Source organism: Onychostruthus taczanowskii, unplaced genomic scaffold, assembly GCF_017590055.1.
Source record: "Onychostruthus taczanowskii isolate IOZ18803 unplaced genomic scaffold, ASM1759005v1 scaffold17, whole genome shotgun sequence".
NCBI classification, from domain to species: domain Eukaryota; kingdom Metazoa; phylum Chordata; class Aves; order Passeriformes; family Passeridae; genus Onychostruthus; species Onychostruthus taczanowskii.
Genome location: NW_024498906.1, coordinates 9,222,993 through 9,245,576, shown reverse-complemented (window position 1 = coordinate 9,245,576; position 22,584 = coordinate 9,222,993). Strand labels below are relative to the sequence as shown.

Sequence of the window (22,584 nt, the reverse complement as noted above, 5' to 3'; positions counted from 1 at the left end):
AACTTCTCTATAGTAAGGAATATGAAAAATTGTACTTACCTTAAAATTTCAAATAAAACCACAGAAAATCGCTTTATTTGTGAATTTTGATTTAACACCTATTTAAAACTAACCGATTGAAAGGATTAGCAACAGAACCACTGGAAAAACAATCTGTACAGAACAATATTGAATTATAAAAGGACAGGCAAATACTGACCTGTGAGTTTGCCAAGAGTCCTCAATTAACAGGATTTGCAGAAGCAGATCCAAATAAGGTCGAAGCTCGTATGTATATGAATATGCAACCTAAAAAGTGAAAATGCAGAGAACACATGAAAGCATTCCTTGAGGCAGGTAGCTTACACAGTGAAGTACAAGAGCACAATTTATTTGAAGTTTACTGTAATTTAAAGGATATTTCTAGATACAACACTTCTTTTCTAGAAAGTGTTGGTTGTGTCAGGAATTTTACAGGTTGCAATTTAATTTGATTTGTTTTTAAATACAGTAGGTTCTGTAAAGGAAAAAAATGTCTCTTTTGGATTTTCTGACACAGTTGATTTGAAGCTCCAAGCATGATAAGCTGAAGACAGTACCTTAAAAAATACCTTTAGAAAAGAAAAATTTTAAAATGGCAATTTTCATTGATATTGCTACTTTTAGGCAATGTGTACAAAGGTTGTCTTCACAGGTTATCCTAAAATCTAAAATATATGGGTAGCAAAATATCAATAAAGTGATTTTTATTATGATTCTTTCAAGTGTCAAACAAAGGGCCGTAGAAAAATGTGATGCTACATTAAAAAAAAGTGAAAATATAAAGATGGGCTAACAGAAATAAAGAATTTTATTTGGAGTGGAGAAGTGTAACTGACCTTACAGAGATTACAATGGAAATATAAGACAGTATCAAAGATTCTTTGCTGAGTCTAAAGCCAAATATGTTCTGCAGACTTGTAAAAAACCTTACTTAACAAACATACTTGAAATAAATACAAGTGAGATCTAAGGAAATTATTCCGACTTCCCATGTCGTCTACGAATCTCTTTTATGGATAATGACAAAAAGCTTTAGCAGATGCTCTTGAAATTCACAAAGACCACCTGAGTCTACCTTCCACCCTTAACACATCATTCCTGACTTGTTAAAGGTTGATTGCTTCCCTAAATTCATAAAGCTCTTCCCACAGTGCTCCAACGTGACATACAGACCTAAGACTGTAAATACTGACAGAGGATGCCATTTTGAGGAAATTTATTTATCAAGCAACCCTTCAGTATTTAATACAACATTCTTACATTTAAATGCAGAATCATTCATATTTTTATTCCCATCTCTCTCCTAGCTTTGTATTTTTACCTGCCAAAGTAGTTCACTGAGGACTGTGGAAGAGAACTGAGGATTCTCCCAACAGCAGAAACGAAGCAACTTGATGGTCTCTTCAGAGTTGCTGCAATCTTCAATAATTTTCTTTACGTAGCTAGTTCGCACAAACAGAATGTCTGCCACGTTCTGCTGAAGTGCCATTATAGGTTGAGATAAATTAGGATCACCATAAGGGTTGGCAAGTGGGGGATTACCTGGAACAAACAGTTATTACAGATTAAAAGGTGCTGAAGTACCTTCAGTGTAGACTCCAAAATACAAACTGGTGTAACTCATCAAAAAACACAGATGGAGAAAAGACACAAACCCTCCCTTAACAGCTGACTTTCTTTGAAAAAAAATAGTATGAAAGAACTAATTTTTATGTTTGTGAAGCTTGACACTTGCTGCCTGAGAGAGCTACTTCTCCCTCTCTGATAAGAATATGCAGTGACAATCAAAGCAGAACAGCTGGAGACATATTCACATGGAAGAGGAGAATTCACTGAGATTTCTCAGAGAAATCCTCTTATCTCCTGCATTTATCTACTTCACTGCTTGTGTAACACAGCCCAAGCCATATTTTAAGGACATAATGTCTGTTTACTTCACAAGACAATGCAAAAGTCTTCAGAGGAATATCTACATTAGAACAGTCCCATTTGAATCTCTGGAGTGTAGAGAATAAATATACTTTTGCAATTAATGTATCTTATTTAGTCAGCTTCATTTTGTGTAGTGAAAGAATGTTGATTTGCTCCTGATTTTTCTAAATTTAGCAGTGTTTTGAGTTATTGTCTGAAGATGCCCAGAAGACTAGGGAAAGCTTTTCTAGTTTCATAAGCTGAAGCAAAAAAATGACTTCATTATGCAAACAGTAATCATAATTAGTAGTCAAAGTAAAGTTAATATAAATAATATTTTTAGTACAATATTATGAATAAATTGAATATACAACTATTTGTCACAGGCAGACTACCTTTTCGTTTAAGCTTCAAGTAATGCACTGGAAAAAACCCAACCAAAATTGCCACATGATTCTGAAGCTTATTACAGCACAGTAAAATTTTCAGTTCATTAATCTCACCATAGCACAGTCTAGCCTATTGACTTTATAGCCTGACACATCAAGCTGTAATGAGTTTCCCATTAAATAGCTTCTCTACAGATTTCTAATTGGGTTTTCTAAAATATGCTTAGCAGAACGTGTACAGATACAGGCTATAAAGTCCACATGGCCCAATATCCTGTCACCATTCCTCAAAAATAACTGCACTCTATTCAGCTATTGGAAATGTTAATGACTTACACTGTGGTTAATCAATTTCTAACTGATTCTTTATCTTTTATAAATTGAAGCATTGGCTTCTGTTTGCTGTCTTGAGTGTCAATGAGCACCAAATCATATTCAAGAGCTACCCAAAACAATGCAGCATCTCTTCAGTGCTAAGCACTATCAGTTATCTCAAAACCTGCTGTGGTGCTTTTCTTGTACAGATTATTTCTGTAGTCTATTTTTCATTGCCTACTTAGGATAAGAACATCTTTGGACAACTCTTGACAATGGGCTTAAACTATTCCAAAAGCATTACTATTTTGTAATGAACAGCCTCCTACTTTACTAATTATTTCCCTGTATTTTTAAGCAATAAGACAAGCAGCATAAAATACAGAACAGATTTCTGTTTTGGTCTTTTTAGTATAACAAATCAGTTTTGCTTACAACAAACAGATTTGTTTCTTTAAATGAAAGGAGCTGCTAAACATAAAAGGAAAACATTTTTCCAGCTGATCCACTTTATAAATAATAGCTAAACATGCATAAAAAGACATTCACTGGTTTAGTCAATGGATCTAAAGCAAACTTAAGAGTCACTGTACCATTGATAGAAGACTGCATCCGCGATGAGACGTTGCAGCAGCGGATCAGCTGTGACACCACGGTGTACAGCTTCCCCAGCTCAGCATACTGGTACTTAATTGGAGGGCCTGGACCTTCATCCAGAGCCACAAGCATGAAGGTTGCAGGAACATTTAGTTTCAGAAGTTGTGTCTTCTCTGCTACACCTTTATGGGGCAGGGAGGGGAAAAAAAAAAATCTTGTTTCTGGCACTGAAAATAGTTCTAAAATTTTTTAAAAGAAAAATAACAAGAGTTTACATGACTCGCAACTTTTTAGTTCTTGGGTTCTATTAAACCCTCCTTTATACCTTCTGGGGGAAAAAAAAAAATCAAATCAATAAAGATGCACAAGAAAATTATATACAGCTGAAAAATCACATTGAAGGAGAGTTGTAAATTACTACCATTTCTTCACAGCGCTCATTAGCACTTAAGCAACACACAAGTAGCATCCGTGTTAATAGTAAAACCTCAGAGAAGTCTTTTGGACAATAAATTAATCCTTTTATTGTGAGGCCCAGGATAGGAAAAACAACCCCCACAGTGTATTTTGTTTTTTTTCTATCATGTCCTAGATACATCAATCACACACTTGAGACATTTTCAAACTGTGTCACACGAGGTAATAAATGTAAATTAAGTGACAAAATAAATAAGAAAACCTCCAAAACCCCAACTAACCAAAAAAATCCAAACCTACACCTGGTTTTACTGCAAGAATAGCACGCACATAATACACAAGTACTCACCAGAAAATTCACTATATCCCTTCTTGCATTATGTTTCTTATTTTGTTTAAAAGTAATGATTTTTCGTACATTTCCAAGTCTTTCTTATTCTAAAATACAACTGGGCCTTACCTTCCATTTTTCTGATAAGGAGGAGTGTAAGTGCTTTTTTAATGGCATTTTTTTCTGATTATGCTAGATAGTTTTGTAGTTGCATCCTCTGTAGAACTGACCTCTCACTTGCTTTGATGTGAACAATCTACTATTTGATTTCTCAAAATGTCAGACAATTTAATCTTTTCCACAGAATGCAGGAATGATGTTATTGTGGTTTTTGCTGAATGGACTCTACACTCATACAGAAGCCTTCAGGTAACAGTAGTGAGACAAGAACAACTGCTTATTGTATTAGTATTTCCAGGTTTATCTCTGCAGGGTAGATTGTGATAATGATCAGACTCACAAATAAAATGATATTTTCCTATATGGCCTCTGAGTGCTCTCCCACTCAAGAGGCCTGAACTGCACTGACTATGAAAAGCTAGTGAAGAAGAAAAGAGAAGTTGGAGTAGAAGAACTGCATCTCTCTTCTCTGCCATGACACTAATTCTACTCCAGTTCATGACAGAAACCTGCCAGAAAATGCTTCGGTAGGCAAAGTATATGAAAGCAACAGACAGTTGTAATTAAATTAACACAATTGTCTAGATTAATTTTAGAGATAGGAAATTGAATTCCTTTAAAATTGTCTACTTCCTGCATGAGCTGATAAACAGCAACAGTCAAGTATTTTATACAATTGCACCCCCACCCTCTCTCAGCAGGACACTTACAGCTCCACGCTTCTCATGTTTATCTTCCATGGATGATAGGGAGACTGAAGCCCCAAACTCCAAAGAGGAGGAACACAGATGCTAGGGAGCATTTATATGATATATAACTATAACAATCTGCCTAAGGATGGAAAACTGGATCCTCCTGCTGTTATCTCTGTAACTGGATCATCAATAAAGCCCCAGTTTATTACAGTGTTGTCAGTAAAAGCAATTTGCTTACCTAGGTTGGCATACATCACAAACAGATTGAAATACTGCTGCAAGTGGCGCCCGTGCTCGGATACCTCCCTTCTCAGAAGATTCAGTACCGCCCTCAGTAAGTGATCACTTAAACTTAAGTTATCGTAAGCCTACAGAAAGAAACAAGTTCTACTGTTAGTGGCTGAATCTAGCATATCTTGGTTCAGTTTCTACTTTTTACTACGACAGAAAACAGAACTGGTTAAAAGGTATGGCATTTATACAAGCTCCAAAGTACCAGCAGCTGGTCAGTCTTGAGTATCTCATGCAGACAAACAGACACAGACAGGGAGTAAAACTCCCATCACTCAATACCATCTAAGTCCAAGAAATTATAGCTACAGAAACTTTTAACTGGGCTTTTTTTCCAATAGCAGATAGGCCTAAATACTCAAGAAATCCACATGCAATTCCACTATTAGCTTTATAGCCTAAGACAACCAAATCACCTCTACAGGTATATCTCAAATGCCTCGTAATACAGAAGCCTTCCTAAGCCTATGGACCTTCAACTTAATTCTTAATGAATTCTTTTACTGGACACAGTAGTGAAAACATTCTGAGAAGATAAATAGGACCATGTAAGCAAAACGAGACATTAAAACATGACAAAGCAAAGGCTCAAAAAAGTTGATCTTTTTAACACTGTTATCACAAGTATCACAATAAGATGTAGGGGTTTTTTGTTTGTGTGTAAAATCAGGCAATTCACTCTCTGCTCCTACACTAAGTTACAATTTTTGACAATTTCACTGTTGCAAGATACACGGGATTAAAACTTAGGGAACTCTTGCAGGTTTTCAGGTTAGTGTGTTTATTTGTTTGTGGGGGTTTGCTTGTTTTACAGTTCTAAATAAAAACAAGGGTTCACTTCCCCAGATGCTACTTCACTAAAATTGCCTCTGCTTTTTTTTTGCAGATTTCACACTCCCAGCTCAAAGCTCTCACTGAGCCTTCACAGAGATTTTATGAGGGGAACTGAAACTGAACTCTCTGACAGCAACTCTAACTGGTGGAGTTACATCCTGTTTCATAGTGCAAATGGGCTGCACAGCTTTCCAGCCAACACTAATGCATCTGCTCCAGAGTTTACTTTACATTAAATGCTTATAATGAAGAAGTAAGAATAAATTTCAAAAGCTTTTCATTAGAAAATTAAATACCTGACTGGAAGGTCCAGGAGAGGCAAAAGGTGATTGACATGGTCCATCTTGCAATGAAAAATGTGCAATAAATACTATAAGTTTTGCAAATGCACCCCTCACTTCTGCACTGGGGCATTCCAGGAGATACTCAGAGAAGCGGTTTGAAACATTAAAAAGGACATTGTGTGCAAACCAAAAACGTACATTCTTGCTGTGACGGAGCAGGATGCACAGGGCATCGTACCTGAAACAGGAGATGGCACAGTTATGACCAAATACAGACATTAGTGAATTCTGGCAGACATGTGCTTTTGCAGAGTTTTAAGAAAATACGTGTTAAAGGTGATCCCCAAACATTTTTGTTCACCAAAATTATTCTGATCAGATAATCTGTAGTTCCTATAGTGATACTCTTATGAGCAATCAGAAATGGAAGATATCCTTCAATTAAAGACCTAACACTTAACTGTAGCATTTTACTTCTATCACCTCTAAGAATTAAGACAGCATTACACCCCCTAACTACTCAAAGCAGGTCCTGTTTTGACAGCCACCATTGTCTCTGTACTGGAACTGGGGGAGAGGGTGAGCAGCAGAGAGCACAGGTGGATGTCATAAGCTGGGTATACAACACACAACGAAAGATGTAACCTAACAAGAATTTATAGTCTCATTTAGAGATCTTTAAAAACCCCACAAATACCCAAATACTAAATATCTGTTTCAGAGAGGGCCTTGCACTACTCTGTCCTTTCAGCAGGAATATTTGATCTCTTCTTGATCTCTTAAATTAAAAGGAGCAACTTAAGCTACTCTGGAAGTTGCTGCTGGGGGTATGAATTCGCAATTATTACACAACTACTTACTAGTAGCTGGTAAATTACTGGCCATGAATACCAGATTTCCTCTCCAATTTGACCAGTAGTAGCCCACACTCCTCTCCCCAGCAGAGAATAACCTAGCTGAAGGACTAAAACGAGTAAGATGGGACTGTTTGTTACAGTGTGGATTTGAATCACAGGCCCCATAGCAATGTACATAAAGTACTCTGCCAACAGTGTCTCAAAGACTATTAGACATGTTTCACAAACAGAATTTAAATATAAGCTGCAACAATGCCTTGTAAAGAGCTTTGTTTAAAACTACTAAAACAATGCAAAAACCATTCTGAATTTGTCAGAAAACATAACTTGTTAGTTCTGTGCTAGTGACAGCTTCCATTCTTCTATTCTTTTTAAAAGACCAAGTTAAGCTCTGTTTGAAAATTAAATTTGAAGCTATTCAGATCAGCAGGATATTTCAAAGCTCAAATTCTTCCCAGTATTTTATATTCAAATTTTCCCCCCTTTTCACATGCTCCTTCACCGTGTATCTAAATGGGATCTTTTAACAGACATCAAACTTCCAAAATCGTAATTGTTGTTAAAAGACAAAATACCAATCACTAGCAGGGCCACGGACTATTTTCTTTGTATGAAATCCTGTGGTGAAGAGAAATCTAGCAGCAAGCTGAATACTAATCATAGTTATTTCTTCTGCTTCAGGCAACAGATGATCTTGTCCTAAAGAAAAATCAGAATACTCACATGTAGACAAAGTAAAAGCAATTTTTAATAATTTAATTGATTTCAGATTACTGTTTTGTCTGATATGGTGTTCCAGTTTTAGAAGAAACTTGATCAAAACAGCCTCTAGCTTCTGTAATGTATCATTAGAAAAAGTAAGCTGTAACACAGGTACCTGGAGGCTAACATATTTCTTTTACAAATTCAGCATCTCACCTTTGAGAACTGTTTTTAACAAAAGAGACCTCAAACTTGAGTATTTTAACTTGCTTTAGTACAGCAACTGAGTAATAGCTGACAGTTCATCAAAGTATTTTTTGCTAAATATTCTGACAAGTTACCACTGATGTACAATTCAACAAAAGGTGTTTAACTGCAGAAGGACAGGAGTACTCAAAGCAGGACACACCAAATTTTCACTGGCTAGATAAATCCCTGGCCACACAAACCAAAACTCTTCTTGTGAAAAATGAATCCGTAATTATCACATTACCATACTAACCTGGAGGAGGGTTTAGGTAGACACTATTACAAGTAAGCAACTTCTTGATGAACTGGAAATATTCCAGGCTGTACTGCATCCGATTGTGCATGAACTGCACGTTCTGCTTGCGCACGCTTCGCTCGATGGCTGAGGGCATTTTAATCTGGTGGGGTTTAGTGGTGATAGTGATTTCTGAAATATATTTTATTAGTTCATTGTCCTTGTCTATCGTGTCCATGCGTTCATAAAAAAGAATGTAAGCATTCCACCACCTCTTCTGGCGCCTGTAGGACATTCGCTTCATCATGTGATCAAACACTTCGCCCATGTACTCTCCCCCAAAACACTGATTTTTCATCTCTTCATCGTCATCCATTTTACACTCTGTCACATCTCCATCATCAAATTTGTACCACCGGTTCTTCTCACCATCTCCACCATTCCTCTGGATAATGTAAGAGTAGTAATGTCCGCCACTGGCCTGGCCGCTGTGCACAAGTACACCCACAAGTCTGTATTTTGTGCTTCCAGAGTGTTCATTTTCTGACTGCTCATTTTGTATTATCTGATTTTCAGGATTCACATCATCCCCTTCCAATTTTGCTACACCTGCCACTGTGTAAGGCTCCATGTCCAGTTCTCGTGGAAATTCAAAATAATCATTGAATTTGATTGCACATTCCCTTTCCCAGTCATAATCAAATCGTTTTAACTGGATCGCAAGAACTGGAGGCAACTTCTTAATCAACAAGCGTTTGACTGTATCCACCTAAAAAAGGACATGAACAGTTACCAGCTCTCAAATTTCCATTCATATACTCTCACCAAATACCAAACTGAGTAATGAAAGGATGACTTTTCTCCCCAAACATGAACTAAGACTGAACCTAGTACAGCTGTAACCTCACAGCTGTACACAAATTAAAAATATAAGGAATCATTACCTTTTTGTTGCATTTTTCACAATGATATGCATTTGCACCTTCCAATAAATCTCCTTTGACATACTGCTCCAAAGAATCAAGAAGGTTTTGGTGATTCCTTATATCTACATTCAGAGTTGTGAAGGATTCCTCACACTCGTACCTAGCAATGAACAGGTAAATGTGTGAGAAAGGTAGGAATGTGTTCAACTTCTTATGTTTTACATGTGCTACAGTGTGTAAGCAGTAAAAGAACTGAACTCTTTTTTACTGCAGTTTTCCTACAGTTATTAGAGTATCTGTACACAGTATTTTTACAAAAATCAGACTGATAAACACAAATACTGTATCACACCTAAAGACAATAGTTCAAAACAGATGCCAATTCAGCAAAAAAGCCAAACAAAAAGCCTTTTTATTTTCTATCTAAAAAACCCTGAACCACCATCTTCATAAAACCTCTTTGAATGTTTAAGACTGGCTTTGACACTGTGTTCTAAATATAACCTACAAACAAATCCCTAGCAATGTACTAGTAATGCTTGAGAGACAACCAGTTGAAACATCCTGGAAGCAACTTTTTGTTTTTAAAGATAAAGAAGTGATGAATAAATTTAAAAAGCCACATCTATTCCAGTGTAACCCTGAAGGGCTTGTTTCCCTGATATGCAATCAAGCATTCAAAGGCTGAATAAATAAATATTTAGAAACACTTCAACCAACAGCAATATTCATTCATCCAATAAACAGCTTACAAAAAATATAGAAAGGCTGTTAAGTTGCCATACATAAATCCACAGTTTAGTTACCATCAGTTTTCTCTTCCCTAAACTACATTTTTGTTAATAAGTAACATTATGCAAATCCAGTAGAGTTCAAAAAACACAGAAATACTTCAGGATAATACATAATATCAGGAATGAATGGTAACTCGCATTGCTTCTGGTCTGGATCTGCCATTTAATTACCCATTGCATATAAGCTGAAATCAGTGCTACCATTTTACCTTGCAGTATTTCAACTCACTTCTAGTCACTCATTGCAACCTATGAAACCTAAGATGTTCACTTTACAAATTATTCTTATTCATACATTAGGTCAATTGAAGTTGAAAGATTACCACAATAAAATCCATTTGTATCATTTTTCCAGTATTTTAATTGCTAAATGAAGGCTAAAGAAAATGGTTAGCTTTCAAAATAAAAAGATTTTGCAATGGCAATGTACAGAGATATGCACTGTTAAAGAATCACACATGACCTGAACAGTAAGAAAGCCAACTGAGAGTGACAATAATAAAAAAAAGCCGAATGCTAAAAACAATAAGTTCATCATTAAGCCATCCTGAATTTTGCATGCAACTTTAACCATCCATCATAAAAAGATAAATTAAAAAGTCTGGGGAATTACAACTTTACAATACCGAGTTCTATTCCTTCACTAATAACCATCATTGAAACAGTGAGCTACAGATTTGCAGTCTGATTTGGCATGGGTGGTTTCTTACATGCCTTCTACAAAACTGAATTTCAGTATTCACATTTAAAGCTAACTACAAATACAGCAGAAGTAGATAAACTTTCTACACCACTGACCTTAGTTACAAGTTACATGGTGAGTATCAACAGTTTTACTCATTGGAACTCAAGATTCCTACTTGGCTCAGCTCTAAACACACATTATGGAAAACCAAAGACAGCAACAATTGTTGGCCAGGTATTAAAATTTTCTACATTGCATTTGGTCCCTACAATTGTTTTCACTTTTAATATGAAAAAGCATATTTTCCTGCCTTGATCAATACACAATACTTCACATACAATCTGTGAAGTGGAAACAATAATGATTAAGTATTTCAAGGTACTTGCAAACAAATGAATGTTCAGCTGTAGAAAAAAATAAGGTAGCAAAATCCATTAGCTTAAAAAACCCACACAAAAGTCCCACTCTTGACTCTAAGTACTTTTATAAGGACACAAACATGGGTTGTTTTCCTATAAAGTAAGATTAAAATCTCCAACACTTACCGATGTGGGCATCCTTGACAAATCTTCTGATCAGCAAAGGACCCTCCTAAAACTTTACTTAACATAGCTGGATGGCCCAAAGCTTTTAAAGCTTCATCTAAACTGTCCACCAACGAATTAAAAAATTCTAAAGCATCGTGTTGTTCACGTAGATTTACAGGTTCACCCCAGAGTCTGAAAATGAAAGCACATTTTGTCAAATATTTTTTGTTTTGTTTGCCAACAATTTCTTTTGGAGAAAAAAAACCAAAATATTCAAGCTCCTAACCCCTCCTCCTCAAAGAGCCTCTGAAAATGAAAGCACATTTTGTCAAATATTTTTTGTTTTGTTTGCCAACAATTTCTTTTTGAGAAAAAAACCCAAAATTATTCAAGCTCCTAACCCCTCCTCAAAGAGCCAAACTACTGGTTTTTGATGTACTATACGACCTGTTGTTCTGTCCCTGACACTTTCTGGTAAGTAAAAACTAGCTGTTGTGTGTAACTTCATACTTCATTCAAAGTCTCGCTATCAAAAACTGCTGAAATTCGAAAGAACCACTCTGCTGGAAACTTTAGTTTATTAACAGACTTCTACAGAATGGTGAAAAGGCAGATAGAGCTGCACAATTTCTGCTAATTTACACTTTACATCATTGCCATTCTACCATGATTAGTTGTTTTGCACTTCAGTGATCCAGTGAACCAACATCAATACTCAATTTTCTACTTACCTGAACTGTTTCCAAAACCCTCTTGGTACATAGTACTGTAGCCTGGAAGCTGCTAAATGGCCAAAAATTACTTGGAGATGCCTCAAAACTCCAATATTGTACTCTTTTCTATCTTCAGTTTTGCTCAGTGCTGGCTTATCTTCATACTGATGTGGATAACCAAACACATCATCTCGTGGGTCAACATTGCTCTGAAAAGCAGAAAATTCATGCAATTCACTTCCATATGTAGCTGTCTTAGTAGTTAGTTAGTTTTACCTTTTGCTTAATGTGACAATCTAAGGCATTTCATACTCAGCTGAAAACCCAAATACTGTCTTTGTTTGCATTAACAAAGCTGTGGTGGCTGAAATAAGGGGCAGTGCTTTCCAGTAGAAATGCCTGAGAAGGAATTCTGTAAACCCTGCCACCTGGATCTTGTGAAGTGCCCCTCCAGCAGTGAACCCATTCAAGTATGAAATATTATCCTATTTTCCCCAAAGATATTAGTGGAAATCGAAGTGATTGATTAGCAACTGAAATTTACTATAACCTTTTCATTAAAAAAAGCAATTACAATTTAAAGATTAAGTAATTTTATATAATTAAATTTACCTCGTTGTCCTGCTTTTCATCCCCAGACATATCATCATCTACATCACTGCCTGTGCCTTCTATTGCAAGAATCCCATTCCTGATGGCTGGAATCATGTACAGCTGCTGAATGACAGAATTCATGTAACAAGTGGCACCAGCATTTTTCAGCCCCACAAATCCCTTTGGTGGCCGAGGCCCAACAGGTGGCAGATATTCCCATTCTGTGAGTGCTTCACAAGCTAAGAGGAAACAGCAGAGTGTGGTCAGGGAACTGTTTTGTTATAAAATAAAGAGGACATCAATGCAGTACAAAGGGGCAGTTGAACAAAATTATTATTAGTCAGTATCATACTGCTATTTAATAAAAAACAATGTTCCATCAGAAAATTTAATTGCTTAACTTAACACAACTTCTATGAAGGACTGTTCTATCTGTAATCTTATGACAACATTTTCTTCTAATGCATAACTAAAGAGGTGGTCAGGCAAAAATTCAGTCTATTTATATATGAAACAGAAGTCTTTCCTCAATACCAGCAAGTTTCTTGGCTGAAGAATTCAGCTAAATTAATACAGAATATATAACCAATTTATAAACCTTTCAAAAATTATAATGCTCTCAAAAATTTATAATCCTTCAAAAAATTACACAATTTCACTTAAGCCTCATTTTTTCTTGCCAGGATAGGAAACAGTTTTAGCAAATGCTATCTATATAACTTGATATATATTTTTTTTTCCTCCTGAGTCTTTTCTCTCAGGTCCCTCCAATCTCTCCAAGAACATTTACGACCACCTAAGCTAACCTGTTCTGTCTGTAGTTTTAACACAAAAAAAATCTGATATAAGAGAGCATGCATATTTATCTTTTTTTTTCCTCCTGAGTCTTTTCTCTTAGGTCCCTCCCATCTCTCCAAGAACATTTATGATCACCTAAGCTAACCTGTTGTTCTGTCTGTAGTTTCTAACACAAAAAAAAATCTGATATAAGAAAGCATGCATATTTATCTACAAGCAGATTTGGTATATGAATCCCAGAGCATGCACAGCTCATACATTTGTTCTCTCTTCTGACATACCACAGAGATCTGGTGTTCTGCTGCGCTTACCAAACACCTGAATGGAAGGGAATGCCATGAAATCCCCCTAATTGTGAGGTGGTAAGAAATATGCTACTTCCCAACAGAAAAGGGTGAAGAAAGAAGGATGAGCAGAAGGAAAAAAACATAGAGCTGCCCTTTTAATTTATTCACCTGAGATGGAACTTAACAGGAAGAGATTGCAAAACCTCAAGTGACTCACTGACAGCACCATTCAAGCAAGTAGCACTGACAGGTACTCTGAGAGGTAGTGGACAATTTCCACTTTTGGATATTATTTTTAATTGCTTATGGTTTTGCTCAACTCCATGAGTTCAACCATCTGTTAAATCACACAATGGTTTGGGTTGGAAGGACCTTTAAAGATCATCTAGTCCAACCCCCTGCCATGGGCCAGGATATCTCCCACTAGACCAGATGGCTCAGGGCCCCATCCAGCCTGGCCTGGAACACTTCTGGGATGAAGCATCCACGACTGGGCAACCTGTTCCTGTGTCTCAGCATTCTCACAGTGAAGAATTTCCCCCTTGTGTCCAATCTAAATCTATTCTCAGCTTCAAATCATTGCTTCTTGTAACTACAGGTCCTGCTACAAAACTTTTTCTCCATCTTTCTTACAAGCCATGTTTAAGTAATGAAGGTCACAATAAGGTAACCCTGGAGGCTTCCCTTCTCCAGGCTGAACAACCCCAACTCTCCCAGCCTTTCTCACCATATGAGCTTGGGTTTTCTTGGCTTGATGGTGTTTGAATTTTGTTTGGTAGTTGTTGATTTTTTTCCCTTCCCGTGTTAATATTATAGCAGAATGGTTTCAGTGTCCCTTCAGGCCTGGAGAAAATATTCTCCTGCTTGATCATTTTTAAGTAATACCTTTTTTATGACAACAATAATCTGTGCTAAAAATAAGCCTTTTGCCATCCTTGTGAAACGAAAATATTCTCCTGCTTGATCATTTTTAAGTAATACCTTTTTTATGACAACAATAAGCCTTTTGCCATCCTTGTGAAAGTCAGCCCAAGTTTCACTTGACTATTGGCTTTTGAAGCACTAACATTTGCAAGTTTTTGAACAGATACCAATCACTACAGTCTTTCTCCAGTGAGAGGGAGAAAGTTCTTTCAGTGCAGAGCTGTGCTGAAACAAGGCCAAAAAGGAGCCTGAAAAAGGACTATGACAAGCAGAGAATGAGTTCAGAACTAAAAAGAGAAGCAGGACAAATGACCTGTGTCTGTGTGTGGACAATGATGACAAATCAGGTAAGCAACCAAGAAACTAGCTCTAAAACTAAGCTGAAGATAGCTGGTGAGGCTCTGGGATTGGTTAGCAAGAGCCTGAAATCATGAGAAAGAAGTAGGAGATACAGACAGAATGAGGGTCCTGGGAGCTGGTATGGACAAAGGGGAGTAGTCAGAGATTGGGACAGGAAGGGTCAGGCTGTGACTGGGACTGGAATTTGGATGTGACCATAGAATGCAGGTCAGTACACTTACTGCATAAAGAAAAGCAAATACAGGCTACACTGGCAAACTTATTTTGCAGCATTAAAAGCAGCCACAAACAAATGATGAACTAAAAACCTCAGCACTTGGTTCAGTGGATAATATAAACAAAACCTATACATGATATACACATTAAAGAATAGAAAAGAGATAATTAAAAAGTATTACATACTAGTGATTGCTGTACCTATGTAATACATTTCAGTCAAGGTGTCTACTATCTGCTTGAGATTTCGCACACATCCAACTGCTAGTGCAACGAGGAGCTCAAAGCCAGCATTAATAGTGGCTGGTGAACTACAGACTGGTATGGCCTGCTCAGCAGGCAATTCTCCATTTCTCATGTACTGTAGATAAACATTGGATGCTGGAAAGATGAAATCATCTATCAACTCCTGGAAAAAAAAAAAAGACAATAAATCACTTGTTACCATGGAAATTATTTTATAAGAGAGTAAGGGTTATTACATAAATGAATGTCTGAGCACCACAGGGGTACTTAAAAATAAAACAAGAGTAAAAACTGAGGCCAATAGCATAATGAGCTTTTAAATTTAGAACAGAAGAAGTCCATTCTAAAATGGTTCCCTCCAAACCCAGTTCCCCACTGTAAGTTAAAAATAAATCTGTATTGTTCTTGATTAGTACAAAATTTATTTTGCAAAACCAATATTACCAAAGCTCTTTATCAATTAGTGTTGAAAAACCAACACTCCTGCTCTACAATATCAGAGGTACAAAGAAAACATGTCTGATTAAAGAGATGCTCAAATGTGAAACATTTGTTCAAACCTGCCCTAAGCATTAATAGCACTAATTAAGAACATGTGCAGAAAAGTCATTACAGAGGAAATGAAGGAAAGCAGTCCTGTACAGGACTGTCCTGTATCTCACTATCTTTGTGTGAGGTTTGTCAAGTACAGGAACACAGTAAGAATGAGAATGTTAAATACACTTTATGAATGAAACATGCAATTTTAAAAATTATTTTTAAAGAAAACATTGAACTCCAATCAAAACAATTTTTAGGATACAGCCCACAAGATGTGAAGCTTCTTTTTACTTATTTACAGGCAAAACCAAATAATAAAAATCCCAAAAATCGATCCCTCTCCCCCCCCAAACCTCACAAAGACAAAAAATCCCCTCCAGAGGTCAAAAAACTTGAACTTACTTTAATGAGATTAGCACCTCCTTTTTCACAACCAATATGGTATTTCTTCTCAGGTGTCTGGAATGCTAACAACTCTTTTGTTACTCCAAGGTGACCCTCTAAGATCGTTTCTTCAACACCTGTTTCCCCTGTTCTTTTTACTTCATCCTGCCATTTAAGAGAAAGTTAGGATACTCCAAACAGCAAACATTAAGCTCAGAACTGCAGTTTACAAGAAAGCTTCAAAATCCTAATTATCAGGAATAAACTGATCCTGAAACTTACCCTGATTCTCTTAAGCCAGTCAATTTCATTATTGAGAAGAACTTCAGCATTGGGTACATTAATATTACTGTTGTAAGCATAGTTAAGCAGATGTCTTAAGAGGGTGAAGTAGTCTCCAGAATGCTTTGCTCTCTCTCTTGCAGTGCTCTGTGTAAACCAAAAGGAAAGAATTTATAAATGCTTCTACTACAGTGCAACACCAATATATTTCCCCTAAATCTCACAGTAAATGTAAAAGAAAACAGTGTAAGGTAATTTTTAACCTTTTACAAGTCTAAAATTGTATTTAGCTGCTAATGATTGACTTCTCAACTATTTTAGTAGCAATTTCTATACCTGAATGGGAAAAAGAAAACCAAAACAAAACTTTTGATCAAATGTTCTAGAGAGCCATGAGCTGAAAAGCCCTGGCAGGACCAGTAGGAGAATGCACTAACTGTAGGTATCTCTCTAACCTGCTAATGATTTTTACTTAAAGGTTAGCAATCACCAAAGATAAAATGCAGACATTAAAGCCTACTGTTCATGTTCTTATCAGAAAATGCAAAAGAGTCCCTTTTCCCCTGACCTAGCTCAAATGGAAATCATCTGTGCTGCTTGTCTGTAGTTCAGAAGCAATCTACATTATAGTGACTGTTATTAATAGCAATTTGTCTTTTCTTGCAGGTATTTCGTCCTATTACTTTTTACATACATTCCCATACTGAAGGCTTTATCCCCGAAAACTTACCCCTAGAACAGTGAACAGCAGGGTAATGAAGAAAAGGAGAGGTCTCTGTCCCATGCAACACCTGGTAGCCATTAAAAAGAATTGCTCCTGTGCCATCTGACGAACAGTTCTGGAAATAATTTAATAGAAACATGAAATTCAATCTCCCTGTCCAAACAGGACATTAATTAAATTTGTGTTTATCTGCTTAATGCTATTTTCTAAAACTGAACATAATGTAGGAAACAGGAATAGTTTAATTATTCCCTACCCATCATATTCTTTCTCCTTGCAGTGAAATTTCAGATGCATGAATTATATTACAAAACCTGTTCCACAAATCAAATATTTAAAGGTAAAAGAAAAAGAAACTTAGAAACACCTAGCCACTACCCCTTTGCAACTGACAGCAAATATTGCGTAACACAACAATTTGCAATCCTAAATTTTTTTTTTTCCTAATCAAGCCCCAGTTGTACCTGGTACAACCAGGTACAAACCAAAACTACTCCAGTAAAACTGCTTTTATGTGTCACTGCAGCAGTTTGCTGCTTGTCTCTGAAGTGATCAAAATTTGTCATTAGTAAGATGTGAGAGATGATGATCCTACTGAAAATTCAAGGCTATAATTAAAGGAAAATTTTCACCTCAGAATCTAATCTAATCACTACAGCAATTCAGGAATGGATAAGACTCAGTAAAAAAAAATTAAAAAACAATTAGGGCAAATCCTTTTCTTTCAAGTTGTAGGATTAATTGTCTGAGCAGTATGCCTTGTAAAAACTGTTAGGAGCAACTATTTTTGTGTGGGAAGAGACTACAAATGAATGCTGAACTAATGATTTCATGGAAGTAACTCAACATATGAAAAACTGAGTTCTGAGTGTCTGTTTGGTGTGGCTGTCTCTGTTTCATGTCCATGGAGTCAGGGTGGAAAGCACACCACAGAATCCTATTCCCTTCAGAGCTTTTTCACGTGTGTTTAACTGCAAAGCCACATAAGGATGACCTTGAGGTCAAGAGCAAAGATGCACCTGGCTGAGCACTCACCTCTGCTACCATGCACAAAGCAAAGTGCACAAGAAGGAATCATGCAGACACTTCTCCAGAATGTTCTCCCAGCTTCTAACAATCTGTGGTTCAAGGAAACTACCAAGAGCAGTATTTCATAGCCCTCACTCAACAAGTTCATGAAAGAACTCCTCAAACCATTTCCAAACTGAAGGTTTGCACTGCTTAAATAAGACCTTAAGAAGGTCTTATACAAAGAAACACAGCTCTCCATTTGTTCTCCCTTTGCTACTTCTGATTTTAAGGGTCTCTGTAGTATTCTCCTCCCACCATTCATTTCTCCTCCAGTATGAAGTGCCCCCAGCTATTCAGCTGCTCCTCAGATGGAAGTCATTGCAGAGCTGTGATCTCCCTTGTCACCCTTCCCTGATCTTTGCAAGTTCTCCTACTCTGCTCTGAGTTGCAGCAAACTGTGGGGTGGGGCTGGGCTGTTTTGTTCTTAAACAATAATTGACATTTTATGGGGTCTGATTGCTGAGCCAATGTTTTTGTAGAACATCTCACAGAAAGTTATTTTAAGATACAATCCTTCAACTGCTTGGGACACAGCACACAGACACTCCTCAGCTCTGTGCACTTGAAGGCAGAATGAAATAGACAAAGGTGATATTTTCCTACAGTGAGTAATGTGACCAATATGACACTGTTATGTTTCTGAGTATGCAGCGTTTGAACACAAGTATCATATTTCTGTGAACCATCTAGGACCTCTTAAGAAATCATAGGAGGGATGCAGCTGCCTGAGCACAGGCATCTCATGCTGTTTTAGACACATGATGACAGCACAGAGCTGGCACACAGGACATGAGCTGCACAATGAATTCACACTTAGCAGGAGGAATAGCTGGAGGTCAATCACCTCCCTTAAGGTTGGCCACCTGAATCCTGCCCTACTGAGAGCTCCAGGACACAGGTCTCTGCTCAGTGAATAGAAGACAGTCTCTTCAGTGGGTGTAAGTGCCATTGCTTTACACCAGCACAAAGAATTTTAATGTATTTAGGCCACATACAGGTGGCCACCAAACACTTTGCAGAGATCAGCAGAATACATCTGGCTTCCAGGATTATTTAGGACTAAATGTTTGGCTATCTCCTCTTAACTAAGCCAGTCTTGCATTCAGAGGACACCACTACAAAATCAATTACCTTGTAGGAGAAAAATTACTCTGGCATTTAGTATTAAACATTTTGCATTCTGTTTCTCAGTTTAGAGGTATAGCATGGTTATGCTCTGAGGAAACAGAAGTCCAGTCAAACTCTGTAAAACAAACAATCCATCTGATCTTTTCTAGAAAGATCATATTTGTGAGATCTGAACTTGGTCATCTTCTGTCTTTGTCTTTTATGGTGCACCAAAAATATTTTCTCACATGCATATTTTTGCTCACATTGTTCTCTGATTGAGCATAGGAGATTAGAGAACAATAGTTGTGGAATGATATTCAGAGTTCTGTCTGGTATTTGCTAAACTTTCTCTGCACTGCAAACACTGATTTGTTTCCAAATTAATTCAGAAGAGGAACTTTTCAGCAGCTTAGTTCAACCTCACCATCTTAATTTACAAAGCAGTCTTCTGTTTCCACTCATGCTTATGCTTTTTTACCATGTAACAATGAACAGTTGCACCATTCTAAGTGAGATTATCATGTCTATCACAAGTTTTATAGGCATATGAGAGAAGTGGTAGCTTCTTGTACTGGCAGTATGAACTATTTTTCCATACAATGAGTGATACCAGCAAGCTTCAGTGAAACTGAAAATTCAACATCCTATACCACAGGCTGCAAACTAATGAAGCTTGTGGTATTTCTGGTAACCCTCCACTTTCAGCAATGTGTGCAAAGAGTTCACGGTAAAGAGATGCTCTGATGAAACTGATCCTTTTGTTAAGGCAGATATTCCTAAACATAAGACCTTTCAATCTGTTCATCCAGTAGTCAAAAATCCCAAAACACAAATTCTGCTCAAATTCGGACCCCATTCATCTGAGAGCACCATAATCTGACTCCCTTTAAAGCATACTGAAAAACTTAAGACACTACTAATTTCGGATCTCTGTCATGTCTCAAAGAAAAGTTATCCTATTCATGAAACAACAGTATCTTTAAAAATTAAAATTAATTCCTTAGTAACAGATCAAAACGCTGGCAACTAAGTTTAATAACAAATTAACAACTTTCCACCTGGATGGTTTCTGAAAACATCCAGTATTTCACATCACAACTTCAGATGGGCTGAAGCCACTGCCCTGAATTTAGGCTTTATACTCATTTTGAATTGTAAAATAATAGATATGACCAAAACTTACTTGCTGTGACAGTGCAATAGTAAATCAATAATAAATGTCTGCCACGCCTTCTCTTTACTGAGTGCATCCAGTGCTGTTGGAATCAAAGCAAAGCACAGGGTCATCACCTCCAGTGCTTCACAGCAAACTTGTTCATCTTCCATGTCTGGTTCATTTCCTGCATTTGTCTGTGAAAACAAACAAGAGTGCACAAAGTGGGTACAGAAAACAATCCCAAGAAACCCAACTGGCTCCAAGGTATATCACTAAACACAAACACAAACCACAGCTTTGTACACTAAGTGATTATCTGTGCCAAGTATTTTATGCACTCAGATCTGAGCCTAAGCACTGTGTGGGGATGACTTGAACTTCCAGAATTGTGCTTCTCACAGGAGGATTCCAAGCAAGAACTTATGGAGACACAAGTTAACTAGGACAACTGTGGGCAACATTTACATCAGTTAGTACTGCTGGGAGTTTTTCTCGGTTTGCATCTGGAGTTTTGTTTGGGATTTTTTGTTTTGTTTTTCTTTGCTACTCAAAAAACGGCATTTAAAATTGGAAAACTTGACTACTTACACAGAGAAAGGCTATATTGCTGTATAATTAATTCATCAATCCAGTTGTACAAGGCTTTGACACTCACAACTTATTTGACCAAAAGCTTTTTAAAATTGCTAAAGATTATTAATCGCTTTGCTTTTTTTCAGAAACATGAAGGAGTTTAAGTTCAAGTTTTAAACATAGCTGCTGTCATGATTTTTGACAGAGAAAATAATATTACTGCTAATTGGTGCATAGGTTACTACTTAAACTAAACACTTGAATTAATTGAGTTGATTTTGGTACATTTTTTCAAAATAAATACTTTGAGAGTAATGGCAAACCCTCTCCTCCATCTAGAAGTAATTACATTCAAGAAATTCCAAAGAAACTGAATGTGAGCAGGTCTCAATTTATCACTTATAAATCATGAGGGCAAGTCAGCCACATTAACTACATCATTAAATATTTGTTTTATATGTGGAAAGGTATTAATTAGGCAGAAAGAAGGGATTACAATGCAGAGGAGAGAACTAATTGCGAACAGGCCAAAATATGCCTCTGGCAACAAACGCTATTTTGTCCATACACAATAACTACAAAATCAAAGGCAGTCACTGCACTGCAGCAGGAGGATGTGGCAGCTCTGACACAGCATCAGAAAGCAAACACAGAACGCCTTCAGCAAGTCCAGAACTGCACCTGCTCTGCAGTGAAGCCCTGGTTAGCAGGGAAAGTTATTTCTGCACAGCTGCAGGGACCCAGCAGAAAGGCAAAGTGCATTTCACACTCAATGAAGTACTTCTCTGCACTCGGGCACCCAGAGCTGGGGGGTTTGTACATCGTTATATTCCATCAGTATAAAGCCATACAAAAATTGCTTCCTCTAATCTATAATCAGATACAGTTCTCTTAAACTGTCTTTCCTTCCATGATACTCCTCTATTTCTAGGATACCTTCCTCTCTAGTTATATTAAAAAAGAGTACTTTATTTCCCCTTATTACTTCTACAATTTCTTCCTCTTTTGAATTTCCAATTTTTCCCCTTCAATTTTTATTTCCCTTTTGCACAGTAGAAACCAAATGCAGCTGCCATTTATTACAGATGTCCATATAAGTGTCAATAAGAATAAAAAGAAAAAAACCCAAAAATTAAAACCCCCAAAAATATATGAAGGATGATCAATAATGCACAGCTTAGATTTCACCTCTTTTAAAACTTCTATTACCTCAAAGTATTTTTACAGAACTTAACTGTACAATTTTTACACAGAAAAGTGTTAAAGAAGGACATTTAGGTCTGTTTTCTTTTAAGTATACTTTCTCTAGTGCACTACTGCCCTCAAAGCATCCCATGTATAGATACATGAGCTTATCTTCACATGCCTGGACTGTCACATGAACTAAACCATGTTTTACATGGAAGTATTACCCAAAAAACCCCCA

The 22,584-nt window shown here is 36.9% G+C and overlaps 1 protein-coding gene across 5 annotated transcripts in view; it reads right to left on the bottom strand.

Annotated features, from left to right (window-relative positions):
- The window catches only part of USP9X (ubiquitin specific peptidase 9 X-linked), a 95,795-nt gene that overhangs the window by 6,502 nt on the left and 66,709 nt on the right, over positions 1-22,584 (bottom strand). For 4 of the 5 annotated variants that reach the window (XM_041399694.1, XM_041399696.1, XM_041399695.1 and 1 more), the window contains 16 exons: positions 20,613-20,779; positions 17,255-17,363; positions 16,525-16,671; positions 16,261-16,407; positions 15,259-15,481; positions 12,506-12,726; positions 11,912-12,102; positions 11,199-11,372; positions 9,193-9,334; positions 8,267-9,017; positions 7,638-7,761; positions 6,218-6,443; positions 5,035-5,164; positions 3,230-3,415; positions 1,343-1,563; positions 200-288 (listed from right to left, as the gene is read on the bottom strand). In XM_041399694.1, coding sequence (XP_041255628.1) covers positions 200-288; positions 1,343-1,563; positions 3,230-3,415; positions 5,035-5,164; positions 6,218-6,443; positions 7,638-7,761; positions 8,267-9,017; positions 9,193-9,334; positions 11,199-11,372; positions 11,912-12,102; positions 12,506-12,726; positions 15,259-15,481; positions 16,261-16,407; positions 16,525-16,671; positions 17,255-17,363; positions 20,613-20,779 — 3,248 coding nt within the window. The remainder of the gene's footprint in view (positions 1-199; positions 289-1,342; positions 1,564-3,229; positions 3,416-5,034; positions 5,165-6,217; positions 6,444-7,637; positions 7,762-8,266; positions 9,018-9,192; positions 9,335-11,198; positions 11,373-11,911; positions 12,103-12,505; positions 12,727-15,258; positions 15,482-16,260; positions 16,408-16,524; positions 16,672-17,254; positions 17,364-20,612; positions 20,780-22,584) is intronic. The other variant, XM_041399693.1, reaches the window with a different exon arrangement.